The sequence below is a fragment of the Urocampus carinirostris genome, chromosome 7, assembly GCF_059441175.1.
Source record: "Urocampus carinirostris isolate Australia breed hairy pipefish chromosome 7, RoL_Ucar_1.0, whole genome shotgun sequence".
Classification (NCBI taxonomy): domain Eukaryota; kingdom Metazoa; phylum Chordata; class Actinopteri; order Syngnathiformes; family Syngnathidae; genus Urocampus; species Urocampus carinirostris.
The window spans coordinates 2,059,607-2,083,006 of NC_142355.1; the positions used below are offsets into that span (position 1 = coordinate 2,059,607).

At 42.5% G+C, this 23,400-nt stretch overlaps 1 protein-coding gene across 2 annotated transcripts in view; it reads right to left on the reverse strand.

Annotated features, from left to right (window-relative positions):
• Window positions 1–2,016: 2,016 nt before the first annotated feature.
• trim44 (TRIM family member 44) overlaps window positions 2,017–23,400 on the reverse strand; it is a 99,948-nt gene continuing 78,564 nt past the window's right edge. For both annotated transcript variants that reach the window (XM_088339535.1, XM_088339534.1), the window contains exon 6: window positions 2,017–4,239. In XM_088339535.1, coding sequence (XP_088195661.1) covers window positions 4,155–4,239 — 85 coding nt within the window. In that variant the 3' untranslated portion in view covers window positions 2,017–4,154. The remainder of the gene's footprint in view (window positions 4,240–23,400) is intronic.

Consider the following 23,400-nt stretch of genomic DNA (forward strand, 5'->3'; position numbering starts at 1 on the left):
CATTTGGTGCAAAGTCATCATGGTGCAAAAATAGTCCGCATATACATTGGTGCAAGCATAGACATCATAGTGCAAAAAAAGGAATGGTCAGACATTGTGCAATTTGAGCATTAAACGTAGTGCAGTCGACATGTGCAAGAACAAGACTTGAGTAACATTATTTTCGTATGAGGTAGTGTTGGCACGAGTTTTCAGTTTTTGTGCGGTGTCTGTTGAGCAGTGAACAAACATAGTGCAGACAGCATGTACGTGAGTACCATTTTACATACGTGTGAGGTATTTTTTTTTTTTTTTTTTGCAACAGTTTTCAGTTGTTTGTGCGGTGTCTGTTTAGGGTGGTAATGGCTGTGGGGAAGAAACTGTCTCTGAGTCTGTTCGTTTTTGCTTTGTGTGACCTGTAGCGCTTGCCGGAAGGCAGCAGGTCGAAGAGATGGTGGCCGGGGTGAGAAAAGTCCTTGACGATGTTTTCTGCTCTGCTGAGGTAGCGAGAGCAGGCAATGTCCTCCAGACTGGGCAGAGAGCAGCCGACGATTCTCTGGGCTGTTTTTATGATCCTCTGGAGCTTTTTCCTGTCTGCTGCTGTGCACCCCGCATACCACACCGTGATGCAGTATGTTAGGATGCTCTCCACTGTGGCTTTGTAGAAAGACACCTGCAGCTGCTGTTTTAGGTTATTTTTCCTGAGCAATCTCAGGAAGTGCAGTCGCTGCTGGGCCTTCCCTACCACCGCTCTGGTGTTTGCAGACCAGGAGAGGTCGTCGGCGATGTGCACGCCCAGAAATTTGAACGAGTGGACTCTCTCTACGCAGTCTCCTTTTATGATGAGTGGTGCTGGATTCCTGCTATTCCTTCTGAAATCCAGAATCAGTTCTTTTGTTTTTGTTGTGTTCAATATGAGGTGGTTTTCCGAGCACCACGTTGAAAGTGACTCAACCTCATCCCTGTATGCCGCCTCGTCCCCTTCAGAGATGAGGCCGATCAAGGTGGTGTCGTCAGCAAACTTAATAATAGTGTTTGTGGGGTGGGTCGGTGAGCAGTCGGAGCTGTAGAGGGTGAAAAGCAGGGGGCTCAGTGCACAACCTTGGGGGGAGCCAGTGTTCAGTGTTAGGGTGGGAGAGACGTGGGTACCGAGTTTCACCGACTGTGGGCGGTTGGAGAGGAAGTCCATTATCCAGTGGCAGATGGAGGGAGAGAGTCCTAGGTGTGCAAGTTTCTCCACCAGGATCTCCGGGATAATGGTGTTGAAGGCTGAGCTGAAGTCCAGGAAGAGCATTCTGACGTAGCTCCCCCGGTGGTCCAGGTGTTTCAGCACGGTGTGAAGTGCTGTGTTTATGGCGTCGTCAGTGGAGCGGTTTGCCCTGTAGGCAAACTGGTGGGGGTCCAGTGTGAGTGGCAGGGAGTTTTTGATGTGCCGGGACACTAACCTCTCGAAGCACTTCATGACCACAGGCGTGAGAGCTACAGGCCTGTAGTCGTTGAGGCTTTCCACTGCGGCAGCGTCAAGAAGAAGGATGCCTCTCGTCTCAATAAACTGGCGAGGAAAGCGAGCTCTGTTGTGGGCACAGAGCTGGACAGCCTGACAACAGTAGCCGAGAGACGGGCACTGGAAAAGTTGCGGTCAATCATGGACAATCCATCGCATCCACTACACAGCATTATCTCCAGACAGAAGAGCAGTTTCAACGACAGACTGCTGTCACTGTCTTGTACTACGGACAGACTGAAGAGATCTTTTCTTCCTCATGCCATGAGGCTCTTTAACTCTACCCGGCAGAGTAAAAGCCCACATTAAACCACACCCCCTACATTGCATATTAGCGAATTGTATTGCAATATGTATTCTGTGTAGCACTATTTAGATATTCTATATAACACGCTACAGTGGGCATTTGCACGTCACACTGGGTATTTGTATATTGTATTCTTTTTGCTTTATTATTGTATTGTTCTCAGCGAAGGGATGCTGCTGGAAATGTGAATTTCTCAAAGCGGATGAATAAAGTATCTATCTATCTATCTATCTATCTATCTATAAAGCGCACCCACCAATTTCTTTTCTTTTCCATATAAAAGTATAAAAGTCTTGTTCCACGGACAGACTGAGATGATCATTTCTTCCTCATGTCATGAGGCTCTTTAATTCCACCCGGGGGAGTAAAAGCCCTCATTAAACCCAACCCCCACATTGCATATTACAGTGTGTATTTTTTTTTTTTTAGCACTATTTAAATACTCTAGATCAACACGTTACATTGGGTATTCATGTATTCTATTCCTTTTACTTTATTATTATTTTATTTTCCACACAAGGATACTGCTGGAAGTGTGAATTTCCCTGCGGGGATGAATAAAGCATGCATGTTAAACTACATCAATAAACACATTTGAAAAAAAAATATGGTGTAAGATTATTTTGTATTTTTTAAGGGAAAATACGACAGTTTGTAAGGGCATGGAGCCCTAAAGCGCGACAGGTATGGATTTCCGTTGCATCCGTGTTTTGCGATTTCGATCAGCGATGTTCGATTGATCAAATACGGTATTTTCAGAAAACCTTGGGTAGTAGCGCACACGTACAAATGCTGTATGCATTTCTAATCTTATCCACCGTAGATATATAAGGCACACCAGGGTTATGAGGTACACTTTTACATTTCTGGCCAATATAGGATATTTAGGTGTGCCTCATAGTCCAAAAAACAAAGCACAAAACAGCCTTCAAGGTTTCTTTGAGAAAACTGAAAGTACCGTAAATTCCGGACTGTAAGCCGCTACTTTTTTCCCAAACTTTCAACCCTGCGGCTTATTCAGTGATGCGGCCAATTTATGTCATTTTTCTAACTGCCGCCAGCGGCGCCCGAGTATAAAAGGTAAGATTTAGACCCGTGGAATATATGCGCCGAGGAAGACTGCAACTTCTTAGTTTGTGCACAGATTAAATTAGCCTAGACATATCCTCATCATGCAAATTGCAAAAAGAAAGGCACATGAATCAACTTTCAAGCTAAACGCAATCGAGCTGTCCGATATAGAAGGAAACAGAGCTACCGCTCGTAAACTTTACTTTTCGAGCGTGATGCCAGCGTGTTTTGGAATAAGGGAGCGTGGGACGACGTCTATATGACAGAGTCTCTTTCCCGTACTAAAGGAAGACGACTTTGATGATGTCAGTTATGAGGAGGAAGATGAGGACGGTTTACGGTGCTTACTACACGTACGGTATGTTTTTTTAACAGAGCTGTTAACTGTGTTGCGAGAGTGTTGCTAGTAGCGTTTTGCTACCCGTCACAGGCACGGTTTGGGATGAAAGTTATAATATTATTATTATTATAGCTTTAAAAACTCTCTCGGTGTAACGTCTTTCTTTGGAAATATGTGTAACCATGTATAATATGTATTTGCAACTGTATATTTTTGTAATGTATTTATTTTAGAAACTTATTCTGATATGTTTTGTACGAGCAAATGAGAAAGAAGGGGCTGGGCAAACGCGGGCTGACGGGAAGTGGAGTAAAGGTGAGACGTGTTTGTGGACGTGGCCGACAAAAGTGGATATATATTTTTCCCACCCTTACCTTTGGAAATATACACTTGTTTCCTTGGATTACTTTCAACGGGCACCTGGAGATTAAATCTTAAGTACCGGTATCATTTTACATTCATTTTGCCGGCTGTGTTTTTTAGACTGTATCGGGTATGGGTTAATTTCGTGTTTGTATTGCGTTTTTTCAATATGGGCGCCTGCGGCTAATATACAGGTGCGGCTTGTGTATGTACAAAATCGGTTTTCCTTCCGAAATGTGGTAGGTGCGGCTTATAATCAGGTGCGCTCTATAGTCCGGAATTTACGGTAGATATTTAAGAATTAGACAAATGTCCCATTTCTGGGAGCAGAGCTTAAAGTCTTTAACATCCTCCTTAGGGTCGGCAGGCACACGAGTCAGCCAACTGGCGCTGGAAATTGGACCGGAGTATAATCGATTGCAGACATCTGCAGTGTTTCCATTAAGCCAAGTTAATGGTTGGGAAAAATTCTAATTTTGGAGAAGGGAAATTGATGTTCCAATCCTCCACAGCAGTCACCAGTGACTTCAAGGTTGCCTCAGTGTCATTTGGGGACAAAGGAGCACAGTGAGGCTAAAACAAAACTTATTTTAGGGGGCGTGCTCCATTGAAGATCCAGAATCTCTTTCTTCAAAGTCCTCTGGGTCCATCGGGTCTGCTCTTGGCACAGGTAACCTGAAAACAGTCCAAAAAGTATACACTTTATTATACATACAGAGAAACCTGGCTTCTTCACGCTTATCGCTGGTTTACTGTTTTAAGGATTTTGAATTGAATTGTTATTATAGTCATTGTTATTAACATTTGGTCTGCAGCAGACAGCACACAGCAAGTGCTTTCACGGGGGTAGGTTGTGTGGGTGTGTGTTGGCCTACTGCGGCTAGGGTACTGAAGGATTTAATATTTGATTTACCGTAAATTCCAGACTATAGAGCGCACCTGATTATAAGCCGCACCCACCACGTTTTAAGAGGGAAACCGATTTTGTACATACACAAGCCGCACCTGTATATAAGCCGCATGCGCCCACATTTAAACATGTAACACAAACACAAAATTAACCTAAACCCGACTTCAAGTCCCGCGATTGAAAGTAAATGTCCTTCATTAAAGTCCACAGTCCAAAAATCACAGCCGGCAAAATGAACAGAAAATGATACCGGTACTTAAGGTTTGATGTAGACCTGCAGAGTCCGGGTCCCGTTGAAAGTAATCCAAGGAATAAAGTATATTTCCAAAGGTAAGGGTGGGAAAAATATATCAGATGAACACATTTACTCACGCAACTCCTTTTTCTTTAACCACTTTTTACCCCCTATTTTTTCCTTGTCAGTCCTTCACCTTTAGCGGTCCCTACTTAAACTCGGCACCCCGCGTTTGTTCCGCCCCTCATTTTTTGTTCATCCGTGCAAAACAGAATAAGTGTCTAAAATAAATACAAATAAATACATTACAAAAATATACAGTTGCAAATACATATTATACATTGGTTACACATCTTTACAAAGAAAGACGGTACACCGAGAGAGTTTTCAAAGCTTTAATAATAATAATATAGCTTTGACAGGGCAGTTGATGGTAGCAACACTCGAGCGCCGCTAGCGGCCGTTAGAAAAATGACATAAATTGGCCGCATCACTGAATAAGCCGCAGGGTTGAAAGTTTGGGGAAAAAGTAGCGGCTTATAGTCCGGAATTTACGGTATTTGACTATAAGGGATTTTATACAATTTTATACAAGTTACATTTATTGAATGCTATGAAGATTTTTCACAGAGGAGGCTTAAGGTCAATGACAGGTCGCGCCGCTCCGAATGCGAATGTTTTGTTTAGTTCTGTTGATAACAGGACTCTGACAGAGAAAGCCAGATGCGCAAGGACGTCAGGCAGTGTTTTGAGAAGCGCTTTGAGATATGAGTTTTCTTTAGACATTGCGACGCCTTTCGGCGTGGAGGTGGTGAAGCTGGCACCTGGCCCGCCCCATGGGAGGAGTCGGCACGCCCCATGGGAAGGGCCTTCGTCACGCACCGGTCCAGACGAGGTGGCGACTAGGTGGAGTCCACGTGGGGAGTCTGACACGTGGGGAGTCCCTGCCCCGCCCATGGGGGTGGACAACACGCCGGCTTGTGAAAAGACGTGGGTAGAATAACTTCAGAGAAGCGGATCGATCGCGAGGGACAATCGAAAAAGAAGGCTCGAAGAAGCCTCAAGCGACAATAATTCGGCTAATTCGATGTAATTCACTTAGTTAAATACTCTAAGAAAATAAATCTGCCCCCGTGTGAAAATGTCGGCTATTCCTGCTCATTTTCCCAAAAAGAAAAGAGCATGCATTGTTGCGTGAATGAAGGTTAATTGAGTCAGATAACTAATTCGAATAATTTGGTAAACGCTACATTTTTAATACTTTTTTCCCCAACAGTATGTAACATTTCTCACAAGTTTCCTCTGCTGAGCCTGTATCTCAACAACACCAGATACATTATTCATGAAACGGATGACCTTGAGCTACAACTTGTCGGAAACCGTTACAATCAAGGAGGTTGTGTTTTAAGAATTGCGGAGACTTGGCTCAATCTGAGGCTACCCAATGCTAGCGTGCATTTAGCCAACGCCTCTTTAAATGGCTTTCTTGTACTGAAATGTATTTTTATTTGTAGACCTTTAGTTTTAGGGAGTGGAGGATGCTATAGTCTACATGCTACACCGATCCCTCTCTCATCTGGATAGGGCTAAGGGGGCCGTGAGGATTACATTTTTGGACTTTTCCAGTGCCTTCAATACCATACAGCCTCTGCTACTGAGTAGGAAACTGACAGAGATGGGAGACCCCAGTATGTGAAACAGGGGGGCTGTACATCAGACACTGTGGTTAGCAGCACAGGATCTCCACAGGGGACCGTGCTCTCTCCGTTCCTATTCACTCTGTATACATCGGACTGAGTCCTGCCACGTGCAAAAGTTTGCTGATGACACTGCGATTGTGGGATGTATCAGAAATGGGCAGGAGGAGGAGTGCAGAAAATTGATTCAGGACTTTGTCCGATGGAGCCACGCAAACCAACTGCACCTGAACACCACCGAGACCAGGGAGATGGTGGTGGACTTCAGGAGAACTAAAACTCACCCGGTTCCTGTAACCATCAAAAGAGAAGGTGTAGAATTTGTCCAGACCTACAAATACCTGGGTGTGCAGCTGGACAACAAACTGGACTGGACTGCCAACACAGAAGCTCTACGTAGGAAAGGTCAAAGCAGACTTTACTTCCTCAGAAGGCTGGCGTCCTTCAACATCTGCAAAAAGCTCCTGAAAATATTCTACGAGACAGTTGTGGCAAGCGCCCTCTTCTCTGCGGCACGTGTTGGGGAGGCAGCGCCAAGAAGAAGGATGCCTCTCGTCTCGATAAACTGGCGAGGAAAGCGAGCTCTGTTGTGGGCACAGAGCTCAACAGTCTGACAACAGTAGCTGAGAGACGGGCACTGAAAAAGCTGCGGTCAATCATGGACAATTCATCACATCCACTACACAGCATTATATCCAGACAGAAGAGCAGCTTCAGCGACAGACTGCTGTCACTGTCTTGTACCACGGACAGACTGAAGATATCTTTTCTTCCTCATGCCATGAGGCTCTTGAACTCCACCCGGCAGAGTAAAGGCCCACATTAAACCACACCACCTACATTGCATCTTACCGTACTTTTATTGCAGTGTGTATTTTATGTAGCACTATTTAAATACTCTATACAACACGCTACAGTGGGTATTAGCACATCACATTGGGTATTTGTATATTGTATTCCTTTTGCTTTATTATTGTATTGTTCTCAGCTCAGGGAAATGTCAATGTCAATTTCCCTGCGGGATGAATAAAGTATCTATCTATCTATCTATCTATCTAGTTGTTATTTTGTTACAGTCATATAGTGTCAGGCGGTGAAGACGTTTGACCATTGGCGGTATTTATGAAGGGTCATTGTGACTTCCCCGATTTTTTACGGTTCCTGAAGGGTTCGGCCCTCCATTAATCGTGATTAACCGAGGTAATACTGTCGTTCATCCAATACATTCCCACTTTCACACATTCATTATGAAACATAAGAAAGTTTAGCGAAATGTAATCAGCTTCAATCAATCAACACTTGAAGCAGAAAATCTTCCGATAGGTTCGTTTTCTTTCAGCAGTTTAGCGGCGATGGAGACAAAGTGAAAGCCAAATTGCTTGGACCTGTAGCAATCAGGGGCCGCCTGATGGATTCAATCTCACTGGAGACAGTCGGCACTCATCATAAAGTGCTCTAATTGTACATAGCTGAAACATTGTTGAAGCGCTCTTGTCTCTGTAGGGAGGAAGGAGACTGGGTTTAAATTTGGCTAATGAAGGATTTTATACATTTGACTATAAAGGATTTTATACGATTGAATACAAGTTACATTTATGAAGTGAAATGAAGATTTTCACTGAGTAGGCTATAGTTCCATGACAGGTCGCGCCGTTCTGAATGCATAATATTTTGTCTATCTCGTTCTATTGATAACAGGACTCTGATGGAGGACGACAGGCATTGTTTTGAGAAACGCTCTCCGTTGTTTTGAGGGACCACAGACATCGGGACGCTCGTCTCTGAGATTGTGAAGCTCACGTTGCTCACGAGATGACAGAGAGACCCGCTTTTTTGACATACTCAAAAGTTCACAGCGGGCCGGATTAAAACATCCAACAGGCCGGATCCGGCCCGCAGACTGTATGTGGGACATGGGCTCTTGCAGATGGAAATAAAGTCCACACCTGGCTGTGCTTCCTGTTTGCGTGGGCACATAGATTGGGCCCTTTCATCTGCCAGGCAGGCAGGGTGCCGCGGTAGGCCAGGTAGGGAGAGGTAATAAAAGTGTGCCTGTCAATCATACACTAAAGCATACATGTAGAGGATGGCCGAGGGAAAGAGAGAAAGGCTGCGCTTTGAAGAAATTGGTGAAGGAGTTAATACTTGGTTAGTATCAATAGTATCAATACTTGTATTGATCCGCCCATCCTGCACAACATCAAAAAGTCCACCAATGCATCGCGAGTGTAAAACTTCACCAGCACCAGTATTTTGACTAACTCATGGCCAAATTATGAATGAATGAATGAAAACTTTATTCAAACATCAAAATAAAAAAAATAAAAACAATGACTCAACAACAAAATAACGTTACATAGTATGTTCGAAAAGGGGTAGTCAGAAGCAAATGCTTATATACCCTACCCCTTCATCTTCTCTACTAAACACACCGATTATATAACATCAATTGTAATGATATTAATAATAACGGTTATGATATAAGAATAGCAACAATAACACAAAGTTAACTAGATTGCTATTCCCAATCTCCCACACCACTCATACCCCACCCTCCTCATCTCTGTATTCCGACAGGAATGGTTCTTTGTATCTAAACCTGAACAAATAACTAGTTGGACATTGTTTGATCATGTAAATTGTTCCAAATATTTCGCCAGTAATGTTTTTTTGTATTTCAATTTGAACACATGAATAGTTGGACATTGTTTGATCTCGTCTTGTACAATCTTCTAAAATTTGACTCCACACACAGACACACACATACTTTTCCTGGTGGTTCTCACCTTTGGGATCATGAATTCACCACAGCCCCCTAAATTACAATATCCCTCTTTCCGAATGAATAATTTATGGATGTTTTCTGGCACTATGTTTTTGTTGACCTTAAATAGCAGTTGTGCAGTGAAAAATTTGAATAAATCATTTAATTTTAATCATTTGGACTGCAGGAATAAAATATGAGTATGGACTTGATATCCTACCCTGTGTATGGTTCTAATTGCACGTTTTTGGAGGATAAAAAGGGGCCAAAGTCAACTTTTGTAATGATTGCCCCAGACTTCTGCACAATATATTAAGTATAGCAGAACTAGAGAACAATATTCTAAATACAATGCATTATAGTTTAAAATGAATTTGGCTTTATTAATGATTAAAAAGCTTTCAGATACCTTAGTTTGTATGTGTCTGATGTGTGTTTTCCAGCTTAATTTATTGTCTATTATGACCCCTAAAAACTTCATTTCTGCATAAGGAAATGATTGCTCTGTGCTTTTTACGACTAGCGTGCCGATGAAAAATACATTAAGCTGACGATCAAATGCTAACTGTGACGGAAAGAGCCTCCCTTCTTTAACAGAGTTGCCAGTTCAATCGCAAGGCGGAGCAACAATGTCTCATTTAAGCAGTAGGGGGCCGTGCACGTTACACCGAGGCTTTCAGCTCCAGTCTGAATTAGTCATGTGTCGTTCGAGAATGAACCGGCAATTCATGAGCTGAAGCTTGGAAGGGAAAGAAGAAGTTAAATGGGTGTAACTGGGCTTCCTCCGCATGCCCAGTTCTCTAGGTCTAATGGCGCCGGATGCCTAAGAGCGCACACCATTAAAGACAAAGATTTTTAGTGAATTCATAATCCCAAAGGTGAGAACCACTAGGAAAAGCATGTGTGTGTCTGTGTGTGGAGTCAAACTTTGGAACAATTTACAAGACGAGATCAAACAATGTCCATCTATTCACTTGTTCAGGTTTAGATACAAAGAAACATTCCTGGCAGAATACAGAGATGAGGAGGGTAGGGGTAGTTCACTTTGTGTTATTGTTGCCATTCTTATATCAAAACTGTTATTATTACCGTAAATTCCGGACTATAAGCCGCTACTTTTTTCCCTAACTTTCAACCCTGCGGCTTATTCAGTGATGCGGCCAATTCGTGTCATTTTTCTAACGGCCGCCAGCGGCGCTCGAGTGTTGCTACCATCAACTGCCCTGTCACAGGCACAGTTTGGGATGAAAGCTATATTATTATTATTAAAGCTTTGAAAACTCTCTCGGTGTACCGTCTTTCTTTGTAAATATGTGTAACCCATGTATAATATGTATTTGGAACTGTATATTTTTGTAATGTATTTATTTTAGACACTTATTCTGATATGTTTTGCACGGATGAACGAAAAATGAGGGGCGGAACAAACGCGGGGTGCCAAGTTTAAGACAAGGAAAGAAGAGGGGGTAAAAAGTTGGTTAAAGAAAAAGGAGTTGCGTGAGTAAATGTGTTCATCTGATATATTTTTCCCACCCTTACCTCTGGAAATATACACGTTTTTCCCTGGATTACTTTCAACGGGACCCGGACTCTGCAGGTCTGTATCAAACCTTAAGTACCGGTATCATTTTCCATTCATTTTGCCGGCTGTGATTTTTGGACTGGACTTTAATGAAGGACATTTAGTTTCAATCGGGGGGACTTGAAGTCAGGTTCAGGTTAATTTTGTGTTTGTGTTACATGTTTAAATGTGGGCGCATGCGGCTTATATACAGGTGCGGCTTGTGTATGTACAAAATCGGTTTTCCTCTTAAAATGTGGTGGGTGCAGCTTATAATCAGGTGCGCTCTATAGTCCGGCATTTACGCTAATATCATTAAAATTGTTGTCATATCATTGGTACATTTGGTGGGGAAGATGAAAGTATACCCCTTTCGAACATATTATGTAACGTTATTGTTTTTGTTTTCTATTTTGATGTTCGAATAAAGTTTTCATTCATTCAATGATGAACAATGACCGTTGGAAAAAAAATGTCAGTGAAAGAAAAGCTCGGCCTGACTATTAAATCAACACAAACATTTGTTTCCTTATGCAGCTCGGTCTTTTCAAGTTTTTATTGCTTTTGGTGCAATAACTTAGTCCATTATCGTTTGTAAAACTGGTGGCATTTCCCAACGCCCGCTGGCAGGGGCCCCAGATGCCAACTCGGAATCTGATTGGCTATTCCAAGATATTTCTGAATACTGGTGTTATATGTCTCCTGACCTTTAGAAATCTTAGTGAAGACCTCTAGGTAGATTTATGGTCAAAATAGAATAGAATAGAATATACCTTTATTGTCATTATTGCAACATGGGTTAAATATATTGTGACAACGAAATTGGACGTGGCACTCCAGTCCCACGTTTTACAGTGAGGATAACTAAAACAAAGAAGATAAAGGAACAAAAAAGATGTTTGTACTGTTTTGTTGCAGGCTTTGTTTTCCTCCGAGGGGGGTGTATGAGGGGGTGAGGGTCAGACGGAGATGGCCGGATCCAACTAGACGTTTGATCTTACTGTACACACGGTCCAGTGTTTTTTCCCCTGGTTGCTCAGTCCACGTATTGAAGGAATTTGGGAAGTACAGTCCTTAAGCATACCTGATTAAAGTTGCCGGCGATGATAAAAGCTCCGTCGGGGTTTGCAAGCTGTGATAGGCTAAATGCTTAAATATTGAGGCACACATGAGGAAGCAGCGCAACCAGAGAGAAGAAATGAAAGGAAGCTGACAGAAAATTTGCAATTATTAAATAAATTCTCCACGACTAAATATAATTAACATCACATGATACTGCATTTTTTCAGGATCCATCCACTGCCTTTAAGGTTTCTCATCAAGGTCGATGTACTTTTAAAGTACGCTGTCTTGGTTTAATGTGTGACCTTGTAATACAATTTTGGCTGATGAAGCTGGAATTTTCTTCCAGACTATAAACTGTGAAATGTCTCTCACTTGATAATTAGATGCACTTAAGAAGAGATAAAGCGTGTGATTTATACCCAGCCTTTAAAGTTAACTCATGCTGTGTGGTTGCAAATGACTTCAAAGAACTTCCAGGGATGAATGCCAGAAAATGTAGAGGACCTCATTTGAATAACATTTTGTTGTGACAAAAATGCACGCCAAAATAAACACTGAGAGAAATGAATTACATAATACTGTCAAGAACCAGGTCAGGAAATGGGAATGGAGAACCCAACCGCGTAACGCACTCACAGTTTATTAGGGAGAGGAGGAATGCGCGCACACCCGATCCGGGGATCGATGGTCGCGGAAGTGGATTGAAATCCAAACAAAAAGAGTTGTCAAAATCAAACAGATCAGGACAAAAATAAAACAGGATCAAACACAGGCAAATTCACAGAACTAGGCATTTCACACAGAGTTTTAACAGGAGTCTTGCAGAAGTTTCGCAGACAACTAACGGCTCAAAAGACCGCGTTTAAGAACTCCCAGGGAGCAATCTGTCAACGCGCTTCAGCTGGTTTCCATGGGCGGGGCCAATTGGGCGCCGTGGCAACCGTGACAGAACCTGGCACCACACGGCGCCATGGCAACCATGACAAATACTTGAATGCCTTTATCTCATATATTTAAGTATTATTTTGTCTATTTATGGGGTCATTTATTTACATGGCATACATTTCTAGGTATTTATGTATTTGTACATTCATTCGAAATGGCAAGATCGCTCCTCCGTATGACATATGCAAAGTTGCATTTGTCATTTTGGGACCATTATAAGAAAAACGACATTTTTGAGGCACGCTTTTCTTCTCCAGCAGCAAATCGAAAGCACAGACACAAAACTGCTGCTTTTGTGTAGCGTATGGCCGTGCGATTGCGTTATCTGACCTTGCTTCAAATCTCTCCTCCAAGGACACGTTTCCAGCACTCACAGCTCTCTTCTGCCTCCACGCATCACTTTTTAAACACATGCGGGGGAAGTAGTGAAAAAAACTCATTTTAGGACTGGATATCTGTGTTCTTAAAAACAAAGAGCAGATTCCTCTTGACTCAAAACACAACAAAGGCCGTCTCAAAAATGTTTCTATCGATTAGGGCTGCACGATTTTAGCGAGACAAGCGTCATTGCTATTTTTCGAAACAGTATTCAAATCCAGTGCGCCTTTATGAGCCATAAATACAGTAGCGGTGTTCATTTAAGCTGTAAAAAGTGATGGGTCCCGGGGACTTGCATACTCAAAAATCTATGGGTCCCGACAGAGATCTATGGCTCCCCAAAATTTAGTGTGCTCCATGCCCTTACAAACCGTCGTATTTTCCCTTTTTTTTCCAAACACGTTTATTGATGTAGTTTAACATGTTATACTGTACATGTGTTTCCTTATATCATATATATTGTTAATAAACATTTTGTTGTGAGACACTGCGTTGCTCGACATGAATGAGAAAAAAGTTCAAAAATAAGGTGGGTAGAAGGAAGGTAGAAGGAAAAAAATACATGCAAATATAATTACCGTAAATTCCGGACTATATAGCGCACCTTATTATAAGCCGCACCCACCACTTTTTAGATTATTTGCCAGTTTTGTTCTTACACAAGTCGCACCCATGTATAAGCCGCGTGCACCCGCATTGAAACCTGTGAGACAATCGCAAGTTTAACCCAGATCAGGTTGTAAGTTCCACGATTGTATCTATATAGATAGTACACAATACCAGAACCACAGTTGGTTTCATAAATGGAAAATGATACCCGTAATTAACGTATGATGCAGACTTGTAAAGTCCGGGTCCAGTTGAAAGTAATCCAAGGGAACAAAATGTATATTTTCAAAGTTAAGGGTGGGAAAAACATATATCCACTATTGTTCGCTGCGACAACAGACAGATCTACCGGTAACTCAGCTTTACCCCAATTCCCATCAGCCCGCGTTTGCTCCGCCCCTTCTTTTTGATTTGTCCGTAGAACACATAACAGAATAAATCTCTAAAATAAATACATTAAAAAAATATATACAGTTGCAGATACATACTATACATGGTTACACATATTTACAAAGAAAGACGGTACACCGAGAGAGTTTTCAAAGCTTTAATAATAATAATATAACTTTCATCCCAAACTGCACCTTTGAAAGGTACCAACACGCTAGTAGGATCACGCTCGCAATGTATCAAACGTATCTGTTGAAAAAAAGCATCCCGTAATTCTGAAAGTCACGGATAATCGTCCTCAACTTCCTCCTCATAACTATCGCCATCAAGGGCGTCTTCCTCATTATCGTAACATACCTTAACTTTACAGACAATGAATGCTTAAACTTAGAGGTTGCAGTCTTTCTTGGCGCACATATTCTATTGGTCTTAATCTTACCTTTAATACTCCAACGCCGCTGGTGGCCGTTAGAAAAATTCCATAAACTGAATAAGCCGCACGGCTGAACAATTGGGAAAAATGTAGCGGCTTATAGTCCGGAATTTACGGTAAGTAGAATAATACATTTTCTTTTTCAAATTATTAATTCATTTTCTGCATTAAATTATTGTTTGAGAGCCTGCTCTCAAACGGCTCACTTGCTTTGACACATTATATTACGAATGATGATGTTGTATAAAGAAGTTAAGAAAAAAGGAAGTATAAAAGGAGAAAATGAAAAAAGACAGGTTTGTGGTTATCCCTTTAATCAGTATATTTAATGCAGAAAATGAATTCATAATTTGAATAAGAAAATTCTACTTAATTCTATTTGCATGTATTTTTTCCTTCTACAGTGAACGTCCAAGGTACTTCATTTTTGAACTTTTTTATAAAAAACCTCATTCAAGTCGAGCAACTCAGTGTCTCACAACAAAATGTTAATAAACAATATATATTATATAAGGAAACACATGTACAATATAACATGTTAAACTACATAAATAAACATGTTTAAAAATAATATGGTGTAAGATTATTTTGTATTTTGTAAGGGAAAATACGACAGTTTGTACAGGCATGGAGCCCTGGAGGTTGACAGGTATGTTATAATCAGGTATGCCTTATAGTTGGGATAATACAGTACCTTACGTTGCACAATATTTAGAAAATGAATAGGTAACGCAAATAAAGTGGAAACACAATTGGATAGAATTTGAAAGTCATAAGTATAACCTTACGAACCACTAACAACATGAATATAATTACTACAGACGCTCCCCTACTTTTTACCATTCGACTTACATAAAACGGAAGATACGATCATTTTTTTCGGGATGTGGAAAAATATCCGGACATTGCTCTAAGTTGGATTTTGTATTGTGTGCACATTTTCTGAGTAGAGGACATTACTGTCGTGCTTCTTTAGTGAGGTCACCCAGCATCCACCTCGAAGTAAAAAAACCTGCTTCCTCTTCCTACTTTGTATGTAAACATCTCTCCTTCACCTGCTCGTAATCCCATCGCTGTCACCAATGTAGCGTGTCGTTTTGTGTGGGTAATGGATTCCTCCTCAGAAAAACCTACGGTCTCTTTGGAGAGCGACAACCGTCAGCACCGTCTATTGTAAACACACCGAACTCTCTCAAGTCAAGTCATTTTTATTTGTATAGCCCTTAATCACAAAGAGTCTCAAAGGGCTGCACAGACCACAGATTATAGCAAACCACAGACTATTATGACACCATCCCCTGATCTAAAAGCTACATGAGGGCATGCAAAAACTCAAAAACCTCAACATGAGGAAAATGAAGAAACCTTGACAAGGGACCGCAGATGTGGTAATCCCCCTTCCAGGATGACAAGGCCAAAATGGATGTTGCAATAATAAATCTATCTATTTATCTACCTTGGTCATATCCCTCAAGAGGGGTGACCGACAGCAAGACAAACACATTCAATAACAAAGAAAATAAAAGGGAAAAAATAGCAAAAAAACATCCATCCATCCATCCATTGTCTTCCGCTTATCCGAGGTCGGGTCGCGGGGGCAGCAGCGTTAAAAGGGAAGCCCAGACGTCCCTATCCCCAGCCACTTCCTCCAGCTCATCCGACGGGACCCCGAGGCGTTCCCAAGCCAGCCGAGAGACATAGTCTCTCCAACGTGTCCTGGGCCGCCCCCGGGGCCTCCTGCCGGTGGGACATGCCCGGAACACCTCCCGAGGGAGGCGTCCAGGAGGCATCCTTATTAGATGCCCGAGCCACCTCAACTGGCTCCTCTCAACGCGGAGGAGCAGTGGCTCTACTCCGAGTCCCTCCCGGATGACTGAGCTTCTCACCCTATCTCTAAGGGAGAACCCAGCCACCCTGCGGAGGAAACTAATTTCGGCCGCTTGTATCCGGGATCGAGTTCTTTCGGTCATGACCCAAAGTTCATGACCATAGGTGAGGGTAGGAACGTAGATCGACTGGTAGATCGAGAGCTTTGCCTTTCGGCTCAGCTCCCTCTTCACCACGACAGACCTGGTTTACCCCTGCTGCATCATACGGGTGCCCAGCCCATCCTTAAGGACGCGTCCACAAGCCCACTATCCTTTCACAACACCTCTCCACTCCTTCCTATCACCACCAAGAGCTCTAACTTCCACTAGATTTAGACCTCTTTCCTGCAGTGTATTCATAACACCATCCCTTTGGTGAGGGGGCCTCTCCTCGTGAGAGGTAAGAGAATTCTCCCACCGTGGTCCGCTGTGTGTCGTAAGAGACGAAAAAGTCTATCTCTACTCCCTAAGAGACAGCAAGGCAAAGAAAGGGGTGCTGGAGACAGAAAAGGTCTCGCAAACCCAAGTTATAGGGTCACTAAATGTGAGAGGATGCGGAAGTAAAGCGACTGAGTGGAAGAAAGAGGAGATCGGAGGGATAATTTCAACAAAAAATAGAGGTTATTCATATGCTATAGAGTAGAAGTGTGTTTTAAGCTTAGATTGAAACATTTCCACTGAGGTTGCAGACTGAGGTTGGATCGATCCGTCCACCCTTGTTGAAAAGCAAGAACAAACAATAGTTCTCCAAACTGTCAACGTAGTCGTGTTTTTAAATATAGCCCAAAATGCAGGCCAAAAGAACAAATGAATTTGGAACGACACCCACATGCAGCAGTTGCTGTCACTTCTCGTGTCTCGCTATAGTGTACGTCCAGTGGATTCACGATTCAATAGTGCCATTCAAAATTCTTGGCAACCTCCTGTACTTTTATCGACCACACTCACTTTACAGGGTATTCGAATTGGCTCCGGCATCACACAGCTGGCTCAGCTTTTGTTGTTGACAATACAAACTAAAAGTGCACAGTGAAGTCCCGTTTTGCCTAACAAGGGCATCTTGGGTAAAACGTGGAAATGCGTTTTTGAAGGACCTCTTCCTTCGTGTTTTGGTTTAACATCCTGGTTGTGAGACAAGATGCATAAGGCAAACGCTGCAGTTTTGAGCTTCCGTTTTTATAACAATAAAACCAGGAACTGTTATCTCATCTCATCTCTCATTAGCTGCACCGCTTATCCTCAGTAGGGTCGCGGGGGTGCTGGAGCCCATCCCAGCAATCATCGGGCAGTGGACAGGGGACACCCTGAACTGGTTGCCAGCCAATCGCAAGGCACAGAGGGGACAGACAACTCGCTCGCTCATTCGCACCTAGGGACAATTTGGACCGGCCAATCCACCTGAAATGCATGTCTTTGGAATGTGGGAGGAAACCGGAGTGCCCGGAGGAAACCCACGCAAGCACGGAGAACATACAAACTCCGCACAGGAAGGCCGGTAGCTGGATTTGAACCCACACAGAAGGTTCCCAAGACCTTACACCTGTGCCGCACACGCGCTAACCACTGCGCCGCCGTGCTGCCACCATGGATATATAATATTATTCCTATTGGGTGAAATGAGGCTGGGGCCGGAGGGGGGTTGATCTGGCCCGGTGCTACTGGTTCTTTGAAAAGTTGGTTGGGTAGGGGGATGGAAGGGGATGCTGACCTGTTGGGCCCTACACCCTTTTTGATTATGAGGTGCGTTGTTTGCATGTTCAGCTTCACCACCACACCAGCACCTACCATGCTATGGGAGAATAATCCCTTTTAAGATGAGAGCAACCAGGAAAAGTATGTGTGTGTCTGTGTGTGGAGTCAAACTTTGGACTAATTTACAAGATGAGATCAAACAATGTCCAACTATTCATGAGTTCAAATTTAAATACAAAAAAACATTACTGGCGAAATACAGGGATGAAGAAAATGGGATATGAGTGAGATTGGAAATACTGCGTTTAAAACTATGGTTAACTTGTTGTTATTGTTGCTATTATTATATCATAACTGTTATTACAAATATTCTGACTCTTCTGACTACCCCCTTTCGAACATGTTATGTGACATTATCTGGTGAAAGAAAATCACATGTTTGTTCGAGATCTCTTAGATAGATAAGATAGATAGGTAGATACTTTAGTCATCCCCGTAGGGAAATTCACACTTCCAGCAGTATCCTTGTTTTTGAAAATAAAACAATAATAAAGTAAAAGGAATAGAATACATAAATGCCCAATGTAACGTGTTGATTGACAGTATTTAGATAGTGCTACATAAAATACACTGTAATAAAAGTAGGGTAATATGCAATTGTGGGGGTGTGGTTTAATCTGGGCTTTTACTCCCCCAGGTGGAGTTAAAGAGCCTCATGGCATGAGGAAGAAATGATCTCCTAAGTCTGTCGGTAGAACAAGACTGTGAAAGCAGTCTGTCGCTGAAGCTGCTCTTCGCTGTGTAGCGGATGTGATGAATTGTCCATGATTGACCGCAGCTTTTTCAGTGCCCGTCTCTCAGCTACAGTTGTCAGGCTGTCCAGCTCTGTACCCACGACAGAACTCGCTTTCCTCACCAGAGGCGTCCTTCTTTCTTGGCGCTGCCTCCCCAACACGCTGCCGCATAGAAGAGGGCGTTTGACACAACAGTCTCATAGAACATTTGTAGGAGCTTTTTGGAAATCTTGAAGGACGCCAGCCTTCTGAGGAAGTACAGTCGGTTTTGACCTATCCTGCATAGAGCTTCTGTGTTGGCAGTCCAGTCCAGTTTGTTGTCCAGCTGCACACCCAGGTATTTGTAGATCTGGACAAATTCTACACCTTCTCCTTTAATAGTCCTTTTGTTGGAGATCGTTGAATTACCCAACACTATGACATCCAGTGGTCAAAATATCATAGTGTCCCTTTAAGTAGAATAGAATATGTATGACTTAGGCCCCAGGCAGCACGGTGCGCAGTGGTTAGCGCGTGTGCGGCACAGTTCTGAGGTCATGGGTTCAAATCCAGCTACCAACCTTCCTGTGCAGAGTTTGCATGTTCTCCCTGTGCTTGTGTGGGTTTCCTCCGGCCACTCCGGTTTCCTCCCACATTTAAAAAACATGCATGTCAGGTAAATTGGCCAGTCCAAAATTGTCCCTAGGTGTGAATGAGCGAGCGAATTGTCTGTCCCTGTGTGCCCTGCGACTGGCTGGCAACCAGTTCAGGGTGTCCCCTGCCCACTGCCAGAAGATGGCTGGGATGGGCTCCAGCACCCCCGCGACCCTACTGAGGATAAGCGGTGCAGATAATGGATGGATGGATGGATTTAGGCCCCTCAGAAGACCCAGGATGCGCTAGAGAGACTATATGAAGTGGTTGGGGATAGGGTGGTCTGGGCTTCCTTGCTGAGGCTACTGCCCCCGCCACCCGACCCCGGATAAGCGAAAGATAATGGAAGGATGGATGGATTTATAATATTTTTATTTATTTATTACTTTGTTGGGCATCACGGAGGCGCAGTGGTTAGCGCATGTGCGGCACAGTTCTGAGATCATGGGTTCAAATCCAGCTACCGGACTTCCTGTGCGGAGTTGTGGATGAGCGAGCGAGTTGCCTGTCCCTGTGTGCCCTGCGATTGTCTGGCAACCAGTTCAGGGTGTCCCCTGCCCACTGCCCGAAGATAGCTGGGATGGGCTCCAGCACCCCCGCGACCCTACTGAGGATAAGCGGTGCAGCTAATGGATGGATATTACTTTATTTACTTTTGCAGTGCATCCCATTTGCCAAATGGAGTTACATAAAGCCGGTCTTTAGTTAGAATGAGGACACAGATGTAACAACTTATTCATTCCACCACAGGGAAAAAGGGGCCTCGAGAGAATAAGGCTGGGTGACAGAAAAAGGACAAAGAGGAGCCTTGACATGCAGCAAAATGTCAGCAAGTGCTTGATACCATCGCGAGAGCAAAGTTAAAGCCCCGGCTTTGCTCCCCTTTCCTTCCTCATCGTTTATCTTCCGAGCCTGACAATAAAGGATCATTTGGCTGCTGGGGTGCGTGTCGGTGCAAATGGGTGCGTCATTCCTGTCACCTGGGTTCTCTGCGGCAATGACTTATTCATAAGTATGAATGCAGTCGATGTATTATTGATCAGGTCTGATCATTGCCTTTTCCCCTTGGTGTGACCGTGGCCTGAGGATGGGCTGAGATTAGGGAGATCAGACAAACCGGCACAGAAAAGCAAACTCACGGACAAAACGGCAACGGCAGAAGGAATCAGGACAAACTATTGTTGTCTGATGCTGATAACAATCACAAGCCTTTGAATAATATTTTTTTTTTTACAACTTCTTGATAAGTTTATTCCGTTTTGAAAATTGGACACCTGCTAAGGAGATTGCATAAGATGCCAGTTTGTTATTTTTGATAATAGCATACCTGTCGCGCTCCAGGGTTCAATGCCATTACAAACGGTCGTATTTTCCCTTAAAAAATACAAAAAAATCCTACACCATAGTTTTTTTTTTCAAACCTGTTTATTGATGTAGTTTAACATGTTATATTGTACATGTGTTTCCTTATATCATATATATTGTTAATGAACATTTTTTGTGAGAGACTGAGTTGCTCGACATAAATGAGGTTTAATATAAAAAAAGTTCATAAATGAAGTCGCTTGGACGTTCACTGTAGAAGAAAACAAATACATACAAATATAATTAAATAGAATAGTACATTTTCTTATTCAAATTATAAATTCATTTTCTGCATTCAATCATTGTTGGTAATATACTGATTAAAGGGATAACCACAAACCTCTTTTTTCATTTTCTCCTTTTATACTTCCTTTTTTTCTTAGCTTCTTTATACAACATCATAATTCGTAATATAATGCATCAAAGCAAGTGAGCCGTTTGAGAGCCGGCTCTCTTTAATGAGTAGAGCCGAAAAAGCCAATTCTCTAAAAAGAGACGGACTTCCTTTCACTACACAACTACCACAGAATGATGCATGATGGGAAATCCCCAGGCGGCAGAGGCATGCTCAGAGTAGCATCAAACCGCTCGCTTCGATTGCAACCAAAAAACAATACCGAGATAGAGGCTACCGCGGCGAACACGTTTGACTTTTCGTGATAGTCGGTGTATACCGGATGGTACCCATCATTGACACATTTGCGTTTTTCCATACGGATTTTCGTGTACGTCGTACACTTCTCAAAATGCATAATAAACTTACTTTGTACGGCAAAAACGTACAGCTTGACAGGTATGTAATAGTGCGAACTGTTGTCTGTTGTTTTGACTATTACAAACTGTTTACATCATTGTCAAAATGTTAATGAACAATATATATGATATAAGGAAACACATGTACAATATAACATGTTAAACAACATCAATAAACACATTTGAAAAAAAATATGGTGTAAGATTACTTTGTATTTTGTAAGGGAAAATACGACAGTTTGTAAGGGCATGGAGCCCTGGAGCGCCACAGGTATGAAGTACTTACTTAGTAACGATAACATAGATATAACGTTGACCATTAAATAGTCATCACATATGAAAATCAATTACCCACAGTTTGTATTCTTTTTACAAATTGTAAAATAAATCCATTGTGTTGACCAAATACCACATCTTCATCGATTTTCTGTTTGTGTGCGTCTTCCTTTCATGGGACAATAATGACTGAGGAGCATGAAATAGATCCTCCATAGACCATTTGTAGGAAAACATTTAAATAAAACAAATCATCATGATAGCCGATACCAAAAGAAAATGGAACTAACAGGATAAACGGAATCCTTTTACATTTGAAAGATGTATGCGTCCTCTCACCGAGGAAAAAGAAAACAATTTGAACCACTATATTATATATTTTTTTCTTGACTAAAAACAAATACCGTATTTTCCACACTATAAGGCGCACCTCATCTCATCTCATCAGCTGCACCGCTTATCCTCAGTAGGGTCGCGGGGGTGCTGGAGCCCGTCGCAGCAATCATCGGGCAGGGGACACCCTGAACTGGTTGCCAGCAGGCACACAGGGACAGACAACTCACTCGCTCATTCACACCTAGGGACAATTCGGACCGGCCAATTAAGGCGCACCTAAAGTCTTAATTTTTTTCAAAAGCTGACCATGCGCCTTATAATACAGAGCGCCTTATATAGGGATCAATATTAAGTCGCAAAGTCTTGCAACTAATGCAAGCAGCCGCCGACTAGATTTCCCCCCGAACGCGAAGTAGTCCGCGGTGTATTGCGGGATTTATATACCGGCGTTTCATTGGCTAACCAATGTGTCAATCATCATTTGAATCTATCACTATTGGCTAAAGTTATTTGGAGGTAAAGGGGGCGGATCCTTTTTATCATTTACAGGCTTGCATAGGCTAAAGGGGCAAAACAAAGCCTGCAATTGGCCGAAAAAGATGTGTCAATCATCAGTTGAATCGATCACTATTGGCTAAAGTTATTCGGAGGTAAAGGGGGCGGATCCTTTTTATCATTTACAGGCTTGCGTAGGCTAAAGGGACAAAACAAAGCCTGCAATTGGCCGAAAAAGATGAATGTGAATAGCAAGTTGGGTAGAACTACGGCATAGAGTAAACAGTATTTTACTATTCTGTACTGTATTTGTAAATATTTTTACCTGCGTTTGATCCTGCTTTGTTTTTGGTCTGGTCCATTTGTTTTTGGACAACTTTGCTTTCTCCAATAAAGTGTGTGTACGTCTACGCGAATGAGTCCTTATTTCCTGTTTCCCACTTTGCTACGTGACACGGGCAAATTATGTCAGATCTCTATCGTTCATGTTATGTAAAAAATGATTATTTCTAGACCTACAAGTGTTTTGAAAGATGCACATTAATATATTCATGTATTTTTTTCTTATTCTTTATATCAATATTTATTCTTTTTTTTAAATGAATGAAGTCATTCTTACCACTAGGAAGCGGTAAAT